Source organism: Myotis brandtii, unplaced genomic scaffold, assembly GCF_000412655.1.
Source record: "Myotis brandtii unplaced genomic scaffold, ASM41265v1 scaffold636, whole genome shotgun sequence".
Taxonomy (NCBI): Eukaryota; Metazoa; Chordata; class Mammalia; order Chiroptera; family Vespertilionidae; genus Myotis; species Myotis brandtii.
The window spans coordinates 262,660-280,074 of NW_005370438.1; the positions used below are offsets into that span (position 1 = coordinate 262,660).

General features: G+C 43.0%; 1 protein-coding gene across 2 annotated transcripts in view; it reads left to right on the forward strand.

Moving 5' to 3' along the window:
• The window catches only part of NCAPD3 (non-SMC condensin II complex, subunit D3), a 40,067-nt gene that overhangs the window by 14,163 nt on the left and 8,489 nt on the right, over positions 1-17,415 (forward strand). For both annotated transcript variants that reach the window (XM_014528478.1, XM_014528479.1), the window contains 15 exons: positions 432-488; positions 751-837; positions 2,852-2,925; positions 3,644-3,778; positions 4,808-5,028; positions 7,346-7,537; positions 7,864-7,961; positions 8,060-8,175; positions 9,358-9,465; positions 9,890-10,004; positions 10,100-10,210; positions 11,702-11,940; positions 13,287-13,366; positions 16,709-16,846; positions 17,064-17,197. In XM_014528478.1, coding sequence (XP_014383964.1) covers positions 432-488; positions 751-837; positions 2,852-2,925; positions 3,644-3,778; positions 4,808-5,028; positions 7,346-7,537; positions 7,864-7,961; positions 8,060-8,175; positions 9,358-9,465; positions 9,890-10,004; positions 10,100-10,210; positions 11,702-11,940; positions 13,287-13,366; positions 16,709-16,846; positions 17,064-17,197 — 1,905 coding nt within the window. The remainder of the gene's footprint in view (positions 1-431; positions 489-750; positions 838-2,851; positions 2,926-3,643; positions 3,779-4,807; positions 5,029-7,345; positions 7,538-7,863; positions 7,962-8,059; positions 8,176-9,357; positions 9,466-9,889; positions 10,005-10,099; positions 10,211-11,701; positions 11,941-13,286; positions 13,367-16,708; positions 16,847-17,063; positions 17,198-17,415) is intronic.

The following is a 17,415-nucleotide window of genomic DNA, read 5'->3' on the forward strand; positions in this document are numbered from 1 at the left end:
GGGGGGCAAAGGGGGGATAAGGACACATATGTAATACCTTAATCAATAAAGAAAAAAAATTGGACTTCAGGGGAATCATTTTTTGTTGTGGCAAAAATAGTTGATATGGTATGATATACTTTCATTCTTATAAACGTATTTCAGTATATTGTATTGTTGAGTAACTTTTTAGACAGGCCTGAGGCATTTGAAAGGCCTTTTTTAGAGGTGAGACTGGTGGTTGCCTTCACTACTGCTGTGCATTATTGGGTATGGCTGTATGGGCGCTAATATCCATTTCAAATGCGTTCCCAAGGAGAACATTATTAATTGTTAGCAGTTTAGAGTCGGCCTTCTGTTCAGGCTTAATTATTTTTGATTCCTCTGTGAATATTTACTTAGGGTTTATGATACTCTGGCTTTTTTCCTCTTATCTCTCTGCTTATTTTTAGGTCCTACCATTTTAGGAATAGAGAGCCATCCTGGTACTTTCCTGAGAAATTCATCAGGTAATGGGTCAATATAGTTCCAAATATTGAATAACTGCCTTTTTATTTAAAGGACTAGCTGGATTTTTGAAATGTGGTTTTTTTTTCTATCTCTATATTTTTCTATTTTCATATTGCACTTTTTTCCTTCATCAAAGAAATTGAGATTCACTTCAATAATGATGTGGTAACTTAAATGTGTAATATGCCATGCTTGCATTATTAAAAGTGTAATAAATTTTTACCTTAATGACAGCCCTTTTTCTAATTTATTCTTTTTAAGCTTTTTCCTGTCAGAAGCAGACACTGAACCCTGGAGACTCAGGGGTGACCAATACAGACAGCAGTGGTGAAACAATTGGATCTAGGGGTATGTCAGATTTTATCACAACCAAATGCGTAATGACCATAAGTAGAGTCTAAAAACCTTGGATTTTTTCTGATTAATTCACCTGAAGAATCGGAGCATCTCTTTTCCTTAAAAGTGGAGTAATTTCTATTTTATTATATCTTTACTTGATGTCCTTGCACTAGACTATATTTAATTCTAAGATAAAGAATAAGCTACATTCCACCTACATGTACTGAACACCAATACCAATCTTTCTTTAACACTTAAGAGAATATTAGCAGGTATTTTCTTTTCTTATTTAAATCAACTGTTGTGAACTGGTGGAATTACTGACCAAAAAAAAGGACCAGTTACTAGGGAAAGTGCAGTAGATATTAAATTTGTGTTTGGAGAAAAGTCGTCACAAAAAAAGGGGAATAGGTGAATAATACTGTGGGACCCAGTCTTGTTCCCATTTTTCATTCCTTGTTACTTTGTTTACCATGTCTTCTTGACTCATCCCAAAAGTTACTTTTAATACATAGTAGGGAACTGTGAATCCCAGCTTCCACTGAAAAAGGCAATTTGGAATTTAGATTATAATTTCCCTTCACCAACAGAAGGAGCCATTTTTCAATGGGTCGTACATATCGTACAGAGTGATTATGGGGTCCTCCGCGGACTCCAACACAAGATTCTGAACATAAGTGGTACCTGATCACTTTCCCTGACGTATTGAATCTGGGATGGTGTGAGTCTCAATGTGATTCAGGGGAAAAACAAACCTGTACTAGGCAGTGGGTAGACGTGGAGCCCACTCGAATTCTGTTTCTGTCTGGCTGTAAGGTCTTGGGCGCCTTTTTCATCTGTAACATGACATCATAAAATAGCGGAGAAAACGCTAAACACTATCAGAAATGAGACGCCGTCTGAATTCTTGTACAGTTTTGTTTCTAAATAGCTGCATGACCTAAAACATGGAAGTTAACACAACTCCTGTCACACACGTTCTGATCCTAACCCTTCCCTACCTTTCACAGGGGGCTGTTGTCAGAGTCTATAGAAATAAGGTTTAGAGAAGTGGTTTTAAAAGATGGATAAATAGATGAGAGAGAAAAGAGAGGGAATGTGTGTAAAGGATTAATTATATAATTAGATTTATTTGTTTATTTTAAAAACTTTTATATGGTCCCTTCTGTCTGTGCTAGGCATTGTAGATACAGACTTTAAGAAAATAAAGTTTCATTTCTTAAGGAGCAACGGGAGAGGCAGATATGTGTGCATATAAATTGGTGTTAATTTTTGTTTTCACATTTGGTAGGATTCTTCAGTAATGCCTGGACTTTTATGCACATGTGGGAAGCTTTTTATTAATTCAATATCTGTACTTGTTGTGGGTGTATTCAGACTATTTCTTCTTGAGTCAGTTTCCATACTTTATATCATTGTAGAAATTTGTCCATTTCACCTGGGTTACTTGATTTGTTGACATAAAATTGTTCATAGTATTCTTTTACAATTTTTTTTATTATTGTAAAGTAGGTAATAATGTTCCCTTGTTCGTTCCTGATTTTAGCTATCTGAATCTTCTCTCTTATTTTCTTAGTCTATCTAAAAGTTTGTTAATCTTGTTACCTTTTTCAAGGAACTTTTTAATTTCATGTATTTCCTCTATTGTTTTCCATTCTCTAGTTCATTTTTTATTTGTTTTTTTGGGGATCAGCAGTTCTCAAAATGTGTGATACTTCTACTTGTAGTTAAACAAAATAGAAGATCTAGATAATTTATTTAAAATTTTAGGCATCGGAGCCAGGATTTAAAACTGATTTTTTAATATTCCAGAATTTTTGCCCTTTGTTTTTTACATGAACTTTGCCTTTTTCATTATTGTGAATAGCTAATTATTTGAGATGTTTTTATTTCTACCTCATTTCATACTCTGATTTGAAACAAGCGAATTAGTCAGTTTTTTTAGATTTTGTCGGTATTGTGTGTGAGATGTCAGATCTGTATAGTCTTTCTCAGACTCTAATGACGGGCGTATCCTCAGCAGAAAGGTGTGTCATGGCCATGCTGAGAAAGAGAATCCGGGATGAGAAGATCAACGTGAGGAAGTCTGCGCTCCAGGTGTGTTTCTCCAGACATTCTTTAATGCGCTCTCTTTTTAAAAAAAAATAAATTTTTATTGATTTCAGAGAGGAAGGGAGAGGGAGAGAGAGATTGAAACATCAATGATGAGAGAGAATCATTGATCGGCTGCCTCCTGCATGCCCCCCACTGGGGATGGAGCCCATAACCCAGGCATGCGCCCTTGACTGGAATTGAACCTGGGACCCTTCAGTCTGCAGGCCGATGCTCTATCCACTGAGCCAAACCAGAAAGGGCATTGCGCTCTCTTTTTAAGCACTCAGAAATGCAGGAGAATATTTTACAGGTCCCTCTGCCATATTTGTTATTTAATTGGCTTTTCATTTAACATTAGTTCATCTTGATCCTGTTATGTCTAAATTGTAGAAATGAACTAAGGATTATCTGATTTTAAGCTTTCCTACTGGGTTGCTGGCTTTTTAAGAATCATGAATTTATACCCTTAATGTCATTTTTTAGAGTAGGGATTCTTAGCTTAGGGCCATGGACAGATTTTGATAGGGTTTGTAAAACCACTGAAATTGTTTGAAAGTACTTGTGTGTATTCTAAAAGGTGGGATGCTACTGGAGGGATGGATCTTTGACCTTAAAGATGTAAAGAACCAAGAACTTGAAGGAAGTATTTTTGTGTGTATTTGCCTGTTTGCACATATACTACGCATGCATCGTCACTTCACGTTGTGTGTGCACTTCCTAGGTATTGGTGAGTATTTTGAAGCACTGCAGCGTCTCAGGCATGAAGGAGGAGCTTTCAATTCTTCAGGAGCAGTGCCGGGACCCTGCTGTATCTGTCCGGAAGCAGGCCTTGCAGTCTCTTACTGAACTTCTTATGGTGAGGGGCTTCTTCTTATGTGTCTAATGCATGGTGTTTACATTAAAAAACAATTCAGCGTAATAATTGCTTGTTGCTAAATACGAAGTTGACCAGTAGAAACTCTACCAAGTCTAATATACAGTGTAAGAGAAAGGAAGAAGTATCTTTTACTTACATATGATAGACTGCATTTCATATTAAATGTAATTATGAACTAATGCTAGAGAATGCTACTGGTTAGCCTTTCTTGACTTAAACTCATATCTCACATAGAAATATGAATTTTAAAATTAATTTGGTTAGGCCAGAGGCCTACTTTGATTTTTGTTCATTATAACCTATATAGATGATATTGCTAAAAGAGCAGAACCAGTGATCCTAGATATAATTTACTTCTGCCAAGTAATTCGCTCTTAAAGAATTTTAAGAGCATGGTTTTCTCTCGTTTCGTGATAGAAGGCATTAAGCAATATGTATTTTTACTTTATCTGGTAGCACTTACTCTAATTACTTCTTGGGATAAATATTTATTATTTGATCTTGAATTACCAAAAAATGCTGATTTATTACTAATAACAAAATAATGACTTTATAAGTTTAAAATTTCAGGATGGACTGATTTGCAATAACTGCAGATTGAACTTTGTTTTTACATATTGTTTGAATATTGTGGGATTTTGGGGGTTTTTTGTTTGTCTTATTAAAGGGAGAGGGAGAGAGAGATAGGAACATCAATGATGAGAGAGAATCATTGATTAGCTGCATCCTGACAACCCACACTGCGGATCAAGCCCGCAACCCGGGCATGTGCCCTGACCAGGAATCGAACCGTGACCTTCTGATTCATAGGTTGATGTTCAACCACTGAGCCTCGCTGGCTGGGCTGTAGGTTTGCTTTTGTTTGTTTTTTCTTTTATGATCGATTTGTAGTTGTGTGTGCAACTACTTTTAACATGTCTCAAAACATTGATCACAACTTCACTGATTTGTAGTTACACTTCCAATAGCATTAGACTCTTTGTGACTTCCTGATTTTAACTCCTAAAGGCCCACCCTAGATGTGCCCAGATCCAGAAAGCCTGGCTGATGGGGATCACCCCCGTTGTGATGGACTCGGAGAGCACCGTGCAGGAAAAGGCCCTGGAATGCCTGGACCAGGTCCTGCTGCAGAACATTAAGCACTTCAATAAGTTTCACAGTGGAGATGACAGCCAGGTGCTGGCTTGGGCACTGCTTTCTCTCCTTAGTACAGAAAGCCAGGAGCTGAGGTATGTGCGTTACGCCTTCCTTTCCTTAGAGAAGGCTCTAAGGGCTTTTCTGAAGAAAGTTCTGTATTGATCTTGGACAGCTAGCTTTCTAAATGCCTGGGTAGATTTGAAGCCTCAATTTTGGTCTCCTTTTCTTTTCTTTTTTTTTTCTTTTTCTTTTCTTTCTTTTTTTTTCTTTTTCCACTGTATTCCCCCATTCAATCTTGGCTGCCACAGACAGAAAGCGCGAGGACCCTTTTTTCTTGCATCTGCACTGGAACTGGTCTCTTTTTCTTGACCTAATTCAAATCTCAGCATTTTTGTGGTGACTGTTTTTTGTGAAGCCTTTGATCCCTTTCTTTGCTTTTCTCTGAGTGTCCTCCACTTTTAACTTGGTATCTTAATACGTATGTAATAGAAAACACTGCGGATATGGTATATTAATAACTAACTCAATACTAGTTATTTTGAAAGATAACCTCCCAGTCTTTACAAGTTGGACTTTTTCTGACATTTTATCGGACTGGTTGACTTAATGACACTGCGGTATTTTTTCCACTTGACAACATGTGTTGAACGCCCAGTGCACAGTGAGCACTGCAGGGAGCGGGTAGCGCGCCTGAGTGATAAGCTTTAATCTGTTCTGCAGGAGTCCTAGAATTAGTGTGTGCGTGTGCTACCTTGACTGCTTTTCCTTTCCTTTCTTTAAAAATTGTACCAGAAACACTTCCCTATTTGTTTACATGTAGTTATGAAGGAGTTATGCAATAAGAATAATAGATTTAGTGTCATAAAATCCTGTTGTGGCCCTGGCAAATCACCTTAGTGTTCTGGGTCTTCGTTTCCTAATTTGTAAGAACAGCCAGTTGGGTTACGTGATCTCTTAAGGTCATGCAAGCTTGGTATTAAAATTCTAACTGAAAATCACCCTACCTGGTTTGGCTCAGTAGATAGAGCGCAGCCCGTGGAATGAAGCGTCCCGGGTTTGATTCTGGCCAAGGGCACAGACCTCAGTTGCGCATAATGGGGAGTTATGTTTAATAGCTACAAAATTTCATGGGATTAAAAAAAAATGTTCTAGAAATGGATGATTGCACAACAGTGTGAATGTATTTAAGGCATGTATTTAAGTGTAATTCAGTATTGGGCATACTGAATTACACTGAAAAATGGTTAAGATGATAAATTTTATGTTATGTACATTTTGCTATCATTGAGGGGAAATTTTTTTTTTGCCCAAATTTTGGAAAGAGTGGGTAGAATTAGGGGCTTAAGTATAAGAAGTTTTGGAATAGCCATTGTAGGAAATGAACGAGGTCATCAGTTCTCAAAGTGATGAATTCATGAGCTCAAACTGTGTTTATCATAATATTAAGATGTTCTGTGCATTTTCCACATTTATTCTTTCAAAGTAGAGTTTTCCAGAAGCCATACAGTGGTGTTGGGACAGATTGAGTGCAGAGGCAGAAATGAGAGTCCACCTGTCTCCTGTTTCAGCCAGACTGCAAAGAGATTTACAAAAGTGTAAAACAATAACATTCTCCTGACCAAGTTATTTTGTTTAAAAAAGATAGTTGTTTTTGTAAAACAATGCATTATTTATGTTAACATAAAATTAATTGGCTTATTCTTATTTTAAATGAATTGATAAATATTTTTAAATTTCTCATTCTTAATTCCTAGCATGGCAAATGTTGATATAACAAACAAAAACATTTCAAGGCGGACAGTAATTTTTAGGAATTTAAAAGGGCCCTGAGCCCTAACCGGTTTGGCTCAGTGGATAGAACGTCAGCCTGCGGACTAAAAGGTCCCAGGTTCGATTCCAGCCAAGGGCATGTACCTTGGTTGCGGGCACATCCCCAGTAGGAGGTGTGCAAGAGGCAGCTGATCGATGTTTCTCTCTCATCGATGTTTCTAACTCTCTATCCCTCTCCCTTCCTGTCTGTAAAAAAATCAATAAAATATATTTAAAAAATAAAATAAATAAAAGGGCCCTGAGATGAAAAAGTGGGAGTGCCACTGAGCTAGAAAATCAATGACAAAAATAGAATTATTGAGAACCAACCGTAGGGCTAGTTCAATAGAGTTCTGTTAACTTTTATAAACAAAATCTTATGAAATGTTATTATTTGCTTTAAAAATAAATACTTTATGAGGGCAGGAATAAATGTACCTTATTGTATATAATAAAAATTAAAAAGATACCTAGTTTGGTATCAAATGTGCCAGAGGAATCCCGGAGCAGCAGCAGCTGATATCCTTTTACTGAATGAGCTGATCTCAACAGTTTTATATATTTATAGTTACCATTCTGCTCTCCCATCTTTTTTTCCAGCCGCTATTTAAATAAGGCTTTTTATATCTGGTCCACGAAAGATAAATTCTCATCTGCTTTTATAAACAACATGCTATCCCACACTGGCACGGAACATTCTGCACCAGCCTGGATGCTGCTCTCCAAGATTGCTTGCTCATCACCCAAGCTCGACTACACCAGAGTAATAGAGTCCTGGGAGGAGATCAGCAGGTGTGCATGCTTATAACTGAGCCACGGATGGGTACACTGAAGATTCTTGTAGATAAAGCTCATGCCTTAAGGAAACGGGCTATCTTATAGCTGTTCATATACACAGATCTTTTCTTTAAATTCAGGCTTAAAAACAAACATGAAAGTAAGAATCACTTTTAAGCTTTCAGTTTAGTCTTTGTCCAAGTCTCTAAGGGCCTTAATGCTCTTACAACTTGAATCCAAAACCAGGCTACCCTGGTATTCATAATCCAGAAGGAAAGTACTTTGTTGGCAGCAGTGTTTACTTTGGCTCTGTATTGATGTTTCTTCTGTCCTTTTCTTAGTCAACAGAATCCCAATTCAAACACCTTGGGCCATATTCTGTGTGTTATTGGGCATATTGCAAAGCATCTCCCAAAGAGCACCCGAGACAAGGTGACCGGTGAGTGTCCATCAGAGAATCTCGAAAAGGCATTGCCTCTCACTTCATATGTATATATTTTAAGCAGTTAAACTTCAAGGGTCTGACTTCCCTTTTAGATGTTGTCAAGTGTAAGCTGAGTGGATTCCGCTGGTCTCTAGAGCTGATCAGCTCCGCTGTTGATACGTTGCAAAGACTCTGCAGAGCATCTGCGGAGACACCTGTGGAGGAGCGGGTAGGCTACACTCTCCTGGATGCGTTTGTCATTTATTTGTACTCACTAGGCAGGTCACTCTGTTTTGAAGTTTGAGAAGGTGTTCTCTTTAGAGAACCTGTAAGGACGGGTAATCCCAGTAGCCATTACCACAACAGAAGGAAACACTTGGTGTGACCGGCAGTCGACATTTCCCAAGAAGGTCTTGGCTGCTAAAGACATACAGTTCTCTTAGAAAGTCAGTACCTTGGTGGACACCTTGCATGGTTATCTTTTCATAAGCTGTAGGCTAGATGCTTGGGATAGCTTTGTATATCCTCCTTCACCTCCACCCTCATTTCAGGAATGCTTCATATGATTTCCCACCTGGTCGGGGGGTTCCTTCCAGACCAGAAGGTTTCTGATCATCGTTAAGTCATAATCCTAGAAAACGTCTATCCAGTTCCTATAAGGCTATATTACCCTAACATCTCATTGTATCATGTCCACAAAGCTGCCCGGAGCCTACAGCCAATGGGTTGTAGGGTGGGATCAAACTCCCTCCCTAGCTAGTGTAGTTAGATCTGTGGGCCAGAGGTGGTGCCTCTTTGAAGTTATTTTAACTAATAAGAGACACTGGAAAAAGTCTCAGACGAATACATTTCAGGAGAATAACAACTACTCGTTTTTATTATGCCTGTTTATTACAGTGTTAATTCGCCATCTACATATGTCAGAAGAATTGCAGTATTTTTATTATTGAAGGAGCACTGCTATTAGAGATCTCTTTTAATTAGTGCACTAGATCTTCCCAAACACATGCTCTTTGCTCTTATAGGGCAAATATTGAAAGAAAAATTATATATATAACATATATTTTTATATATATACATACATACATATATAGGGTGGGGCAAAAGCAGGGTTATAGTGTGAGTATACAACACATTTTATTGTGTTATTATTTATTAATTACTGTATTATTTTTCATAAGAACAACTCTAAACCTCCATTTGCCCCACCCTGTATAATTCTTTGTAAATTTCACTTTGCCAATTGCCAGATTGCTGAAAGAACAGAGGTATAAAAGCACAATGCCTGGGTCTTTCATGGCTTATGGTTTATACATTTGAAGCTCATAAAGTTTCCTGAGAAAACTGTGTTTCCTGAATAGTCTGATGTAGATGTATAGACCCTTCAGAAATGACCTTTGACTCGCCTTAGGAGTTACTGAATCAGGTGTGCGGGGATGTCCTCTCCACCTGTGTGCACTGCCTCTCCAACATCGTTCTGAAGGAAGGTGGAGCTGGGAATATGGATGAGGACCTGTTGGTAAGTAACTACTTTTCTCAACCACTGGATTTCTTTATATCATTTGAGGGTTTTTAAAGATGTCTTTGTAATGTGCATTTCTGTTACTATTAGCAAGAAAAGGATATTCCTAGCATAGAACTTACTCTTTTCTTAGAAGAATTTTTATTGATGACCTATTCATTTTCTTTTCTCGTACTTGTTATCTGGGGAAAACTTGATGGTATATGCTTCCTCCAGTTAGAACCTATGAGATCCCTTCCTCTCTCTAAGCCTGTCCTCGGGTGAGGATTTTTTTTTTAATCATCTGAAATGGCTATGAAAAAAATAGTTCTTTTAAATGTGGGGGACAAAAATAGTACTCCACCGACATGTCCTTAATCTATAGGTAGGGTCAATTTTTTATTTTTGCTTTATTTTTATGCAAAACCAATTTTCTTCGCAGGTGAAGTATATTTTTACCTTAGGAGATATAGCCCAACTCTGTCCAGCCAGAGTGGAGAAGCGAGCCTTCCTTCTGATTCAGTCCATTGTAGCTTCCTCTGCGGATGCGGATCACCGTAAGGCACTTAAAGTTGCCCTTTGCGGATGCTGTCTGAAGCCTGGGCTAGCCCCTGGAGTGCTGTAAATAAGCTCCCTTTTCCTTCCCTTGCAGTAGCATCCTCTCAAGGTAGCAGCGACGCCCCGGCCTCCCAGCCGCTCGCCCCCGTCAGAGGCTCCTCCGTCATGCCTTCTGTGATCAGAGCACACGCCATCATTACCCTGGGTGAGCCGGAGCGGCCTGTGGGGCAGTACCCTTGTGCGGTCTAGTTCCCTGGGTAGCTTTTTGTCTTACGGAAGCCAGCAGTGGGTTGTAACCTGCTGAGCATATACTTACTCTAGCTCTTGAGAGCTTTGAGGCAATTCTGTAGGAGCACCCAAGGCTGCCTAAGACATCAGACTCAAGACCCTCCCTGGAGGGAGCTTTTGTTTTTATGTTCATTTGTTTCAATGACCCTGTTTCTGCGACTTGCTTGTTTATACTCATAATGTAGCACCTTGAAGTCTCTTCATCAAGTACTGCATGCCACGCAATACACTGAGTTCCAGGAATGAAAAAATAAACGTGCAGTTTAGTTTATAAAAGGAGATGGCTTATGTGATACTTTCCAGAACTGGCAGACGAGCTATTAAAAGCATGCACTCAAATTAATGGTAATCTTGAAAACATGAACCCCTGTTTATAAATTGATTCTTTTTTTCTTTAGTGTGATTGTGTATTTGATGCTGGATAAGAGTCAGGAATGTTTTTTGTAATAATGTGTTTTTTTCACGTCTAAGAATTATAAATAAGAGCAAAACATTCCCCAGGCCCTACAACACACACACACACACACACACACACACCACAAACAAATTCAACAATAGCCTTCTTTCTCCGATGAAAAAGAAATAAAATAAGTGACTTTATCATTCTTTTGTAATTACCCAACTCAAATTTCAAGTTCATTATTCATTTTATTGGTCATATTCCAGGTAAGTAGATAACTCCAAAATTCAACTGTTGACTTCAAAAGGAAGATAATTTGCCCAGGCTGGTGTGGCTCAATTGGTTGGAGCATTGTCCCATGCACCCAAGGTTTGCGGGTTCGATTCCCGGCCAGGGCACATACGTAGGTTGTGGGTTTGATCCCTGGCCCCAGTCAGGCACAGAAGGGTAGCAGCTGATTGATGTTGCTCTCCCCCCACCTCCTTTCCCCTCTCTAAAAGATGGTGAGCGTATCCTTGGATGAGGATTTATAAATAAATGAATAAAAAACCAAACAAACGGAAGGTAATTTTACTATAGTGAAGGAATATATATCTCATGAGATCCGGAGGGGTTGGGGGGCGGTGTTTTTTCTTAAGCTATTTTGAATTTTCTAATATTTAATATGGGTCTGTCTACCTTTGATTTTTTAAAAATACATTTTTATTGATTTCAGAGAGGAAGGGAGAGGGGGAGAGAGAGAGAGAAACATCAATGATGAGAGAGACTCATTGACCAGCTGCTTCCTGCACGCCCCACACTGGGGATTGAGCCTTGACCTCCTGGTTCATAGGTCAACACTCAACCACTGAGCCACTCTGGCCAGGCTGTGTTTGATTTCCTTGTGATTGTTGACATGATGCTTTAACTTTGATTAAATAAAACTCATTGCGACATATCTGGGGACAAGTGCAGGCGTCTGCCTGATTAGCACAGAGTAGAGGCATGACTTACTCTCTTCTGTGATAGGTAAGCTGTGCTTACAGCATGAGGATCTGGCAAAGAAGAGCATCCCGGCCCTGGTGAGAGAGCTGGAGGTGTGCGAGGACGTGGCCGTTCGCAACAACGTGGTCATTGTCATGTGTGACCTTTGTATCCGGTACACTGTCATGGTGGACAAGTACATTCCCAATATCTCCATGTGTCTGAAGGACTCAGACCCCTTCATCCGCAAGCAGACGCTCATCTTGCTTACCAATCTCCTGCAGGTTCGTAGGAGAACAGACCTGTCATTCTTCTCCCTCCGACGGTGCTCTGCTGAAGGGAGTATTGGAATAGCGTAGGAAATGGGCTGCTTTGTAGTAGACTCCAAAAATAACTAGCCTCATCTTTGGTTTAAGATACTCTGCTAATGTTCTGTACAGCCTTTAAACAGATCGTTACTCCCTAATATTTATTGGGTGTTTGTTCAGATATCCTGTCAAGCAGCATAAATTTTCAGTTTTGCCCATAAGCTCCATGTAGAGAAAAGTGCAGTCAGTAGACTGGGAGGTCTACCAGTTCTGTTGTTCCTGACTTTGGAGCAGTCAGTGTTCTCAGACATACCATCTTCGCTTGTGAAAGGAGGTCACAGCTTTCCCGCGTCTCACCGAGCCGCTCCGAGAGGCCGGTAGGGCATTTCAGTGTGGGAAAGAGCTTAGCGGGCTCCATGTGAATCAAACTGTAATGCTCTGAGTGCCGAGACTGCAGGTGGGCACAGGCAGACCTGAGTGTGGGTGGGCACAGGCAGCCCTGAGTGTGGGGGGCACAGGGAGACCTGAGTGCGGGTGGGCACAGGCAGACCTGAGGGTGGGGGGCACAGGCAGACCTGAGGGTGGGGGGCACAGGCAGACCTGAGGGTGGGGGGCACAGGCAGACCTGAGGGTGGGGGGCACAGGCAGACCTGAGGGTGGGGGGCACAGGCAGACCTGAGGGTGGGGGGCACAGGCAGACCTGAGGGTGGGGGGCACAGGCAGACCTGAGGGTGGGGGGCACAGGCAGACCTGAGGGTGGGGGGCACAGGCAGACCTGAGGGTGGGGGGCACAGGCAGACCTGAGGGTGGGGGGCACAGGCAGACCTGAGGGTGGGGGGCACAGGCAGACCTGAGGGTGGGGGGCACAGGCAGACCTGAGGGTGGGGGGCACAGGCAGACCTGAGGGTGGGGGGCACAGGCAGACCTGAGGGTGGGGGGCACAGGCAGACCTGAGGGTGGGGGGCACAGGCAGACCTGAGGGTGGGGGGCACAGGCAGACCTGAGGGTGGGGGGCACAGGCAGACCTGAGGGTGGGGGGCACAGGCAGACCTGAGGGTGGGGGGCACAGGCAGACCTGAGGGTGGGGGGCACAGGCAGACCTGAGGGTGGGGGGCACAGGCAGACCTGAGGGTGGGGGGCACAGGCAGACCTGAGGGTGGGGGGCACAGGCAGACCTGAGTGTGGGTGGGCACAGGCAGACCTGAGTGGCTCACAGGTGTGATGTTAAACAAAAGGAAGTTAACAGTTGAGTTTGTGACTGAATACTTTTTAGGTTTGTGTATTAATAATCCTTCTTACTCGTGTCATTTCCCTTTGTACAGGAAGAATTTGTGAAATGGAAGGGCTCTCTGTTCTTTCAGTTTGTCAGCACTCTGATAGACTCACACCCAGACGTCGCCAGGTACATCTTCCCTCGCGTGCAGGCCGCTCTGATGGGCCTGACTGCTGGTCTTCATTCCGTCTTTCTTTAAAGTTGGTTTACAGTTGAGTTCATTAGGATTCAATGAGCTTCTTGGCAGTTGCCAAAAAATGAGCGGATTTTTTTAAACCCTAAGCTGTATAACAAAGTCAAATTTGCATACAAGTTTATGAAGAAAAACAAACTTGTTCAAATTGACCATTAAATAATCTCCGCATTGACCACATTTGCTAACACTGTTCACTCTTCCTAAGCAGGTATGTGCCTTTGTCAAGGACCATGGTTGGCAAACTGCGGCTCGTGAGCCACATGCGGCTCTTTGGCCCCTCGAGTGTGGCTCTTCCACAAAATACCACGTGCGGGCACGCGAACAGTGCAATTGAAACTTCGTGGCCCATGCGCAGAAGTCGGTTTTCGGCCTGGGCGAGTCTATTTTGAAGAAGTACTGTTGATATTTGGCTCTGTTGACTAATGAGTTTGCCGACCACTGGTCTAGGAAACTATAGAATAGTAGCCATTAACATTGACTTAACTGGGTTGATGTCTAGGCCAATAAAATGAGTTTTGATAAAGAGTTCAGCTGCTTCTAAGTGCAGAAATTTTAAGAAGAAATGCTAGGAACTAAGACACAATTGCACAGTATGAAATAGAGTATACAAATTACAAGGCTCCTAGGAAATGGCTGTTTCTTAAGAATTGGAAGGGAAGGGAATTGCTTTGCCACTTAATTCCTGTCGTTCAATAATTTTCTAAAAGATTTCTTTTTAAAGGTTGAAAAATGATCTCACAGAATTTGCTAACCAAGGTTATGTTGTATAATTCTTTATAAAGCAAATCTTCAGTTAGAAAATAGATTATTGAATACCAGGGCAAAAGCTACCCCCGTTGGGAAGAGGTGTTTATAGAGTTCATTAACTATAAATAGCTTATAATAATGGGTCCCTCTGGATCTAAATGTGGTTACCAGTGATTCACTCTGAGTTCCCTGGGAGAATTTCTGCTCAGTTTCCTTTTGGTATAATTTTCCAAGAAGGAACATTTGACGTAGTAAACTAGTAGCGGTTAATGTTTTAATTAATACTGTCTAGAGCAGTGGTCGCCAACCTTCGGGACTTCACGGACCACCAGGTCTGCGGACCACCAGTTGGCGACCGCTGGTCTAGAGTTTACACAATTGGGAAAGGGACCGGGTGGCTGTGCAGTGCCCCTGACCTTAACCTGCTGCCGCAGACTGGCCCTCGGTCTCTCCTGCGACGTGTAGGCGTGCGTGGCAGGCTCTGGATGGCGAGCCTGGCGGTGAATCGGTCCTTTAACTGGCAGCTCTGTTTTTCCCACGTTGTCAGCTCCTGTACATATATGTTAAGAAGAGCATTGATTAGTATGTAAAATACACACAGAACTTGTGCAGGTGCTCAGAGCCTGACTCAGAAATTAGAAGGACAGATAGATGTTTACACGATAGTAAGATTATCAGTGCCTCATAACATTTCCATATTTCCGCCTTAAATCTTTCCATTTTATCTGATTCTGGGTTTGTTTAAACCGTGGTTCAAATGTGGACCTGATTTTCGGTTTCACTGTCATTTAAATGAGGCTGTTCCCTACTTTTAGGCCACCGGTCAGGCCTGTCTGCTTGCATTAGACACATTACTTTTTCCACATGTATCTGCTAACCCGCTCTTCCAAAGAGACTGTAGTGGCAGAGCCTATGGAATTTATCTGTGGTCTGACGGGATTTCCTGAAGATTCTGGCATGAGCAAATTTGCATGACATTTTTAATTGGTCATATGGTGATAAACCCCAAATTTGGGGGCTACAGAATTGTCTGATATGTTTTTCCCTGTGCCAACTAGGTGGTAGCTTTGTGGTACCGTAGTCACAGGGTGACAGCCAGGCTTGTTCCATTTAACTGGGTAAATGCTGCAGAGGTGCAAGGAGGTGGGGCCAGAGAGATTTTGAGGCAAAAAAGTGACAAAATAATGGGCCACTGAGATAGAAAAGGAAGTGAAGAGAGATTGCTTGGTTTCAACCTCATGATTTCTGAACTACCTTCTGACCTTTAATTGGTTGTGTGCTGTGACTGCAACGGATTTGAGTATTAGCCTCAGGAGAAACAGCGGGGGAAGGCACGCCCCGGCAAGTCCTAATGCATTCCGCACCAGGAATGAAATGTTCGGCTTGTCCTCGTCCCTGCTGCTCGGTGGGAGCCCACCAGGTCTCCTGTGTCGGTGGAATTGGCGTTGAACTCTGAGAGGAAAGGGAAGCGTTGGTGTGGGCAGCGTGAGGGGGTCAGAGCCAGCCCTGGCCCCCGCTAGGGCAGTGATGGCGAACCTTTTGAGCTCGGCGTGTCAGCATTTTCAAAAACCCTAACTTAACTCTGGTGCCGTGCCACATAGAGAAATTTTTTGATATTTGCAACCATAGTAAAACAAAGACTTATATTTTTGATATTTATTTTATATATTTAAATGCCATTTAACGAAGAAAAATCAACCAAAAAAAACGAGTTCATAGGTTCACCATCACTGCTCTAGGTTGACCCTGAGCAGAAAGCAGCGCCCCGGCTGGTCTCAGGTGCTGCCGTGACGAAACCGGGCTGTCCGGGAGCCTGGGGTTGGACAGCCTGGCTTTTGTCCATGTCCATTTGGCTTGGGAGGCTGCGCTTCAGATGGGCATGGTGCTAGAGACGTGGGCGCCCCACTGTGCCGCAGGGTGCGTGTGCTAGATGCCTCTTCCGGGCCGGGCACGGGAGGAGGAGGGCCCAGGGTGGGCCGAGGGCTCAGAGCTCGATGGGAGGCAGTGGCTGTCTGTGGAGGGCACTTGCCCTACTGACTCAGATGATGACGCTCTTGCAATTAATCCAACTCTTGAAAACAGTTGCAGTTACTAAAACTGGTTTGTGTTCATGATTGTGGGCATCAGCTTCAGGTCCGGGGAGGGGTGTGGAAAGGCGGGGCCCAGTGCTCACGTCCAGGCGGCTGCGCTCACTGCTTCGGCCTTCGGGACCACGGGCTCTGCCTTGCAGCAGCGGCTTGGGGTAGGTTGGTTGTTCGTGTCCGTTTGAAGTGTAGCTGACACCGTCTTAGAATTTCGAAAGGAAACCTGGTAGAGAAAGGCTGTGCTGGCCCTGGAGTCCGAAAGGACGCTGTTGGGCAAGGATGACAAAGGAAGCGAACTCCTCCCTTGTTTCTGATGCAAAGGAAGCTGTTTGCTGGGGGGATTTAGTCTCCCTCCCCCTATTTCAGTTCCCCTGCTCTGCAGAGTTCTTGCTATCATGCTCTTGGCTCTCTGCTAGTGGCCGACCGGGTCTCCTCCTTTTGCAGTTTCGGGGAGTTTTGCCTGGCTCACCTGTTACTGAAGAGGAATCCTGCCATGTTCTTCCAGCACTTTGTTGAGTGTATTTTCCACTTTAATAACTACGAGAAGCATGAGAAGTATAACAAGTTCTCCCAGTCGGAGAGGTCAGTGAGCTCGGGGGTTGGGGTGGGGGAGGCAGCCACATCCTCCTCCGGGGGTCGCGGCTTGTCTTGGCCGGGCCGTGCACGTCACTCCACGTGTGCCAGGGGTCCTAGGGACGCGCTGGTGACGTGCACGCTCTGGTGGTGGCTGTGAGATGCTGGTGAAGTCCTGGCCGTCCTTGCCCACGTGACGTGGTAAAATTGTCCTGTTTTGCCCTAGAGAGAAGCGGCTTTTCTCACTGAAGGGAAAGACAAACAAGGAGAAACGAATGAAAATCTACAAGTTTCTTCTAGAGCACTTCACCGATGAACAGCGATTCCACATGACGTCCAAAATCTGCCTTGACATTCTGGGTAGGCATGTTGTGTTGGGGATAAAATGTCTGTGTAAGAGTGGGATGCGGTGCTGCGAGTGGCCCAGCAGGTCTGGAGCCAGTGGGGCCCCGGTCGTCCAGGAAGACCCCTTCTGTCCGGGACACACCTGTGCCCACGCTCCCCTGGCAGCCGGCGTGCTCTCTGGCTCCGCGGCGCCTCCCCACCGGGGCTGCTGTCTCAGGAGCCGGTCTCTGTGC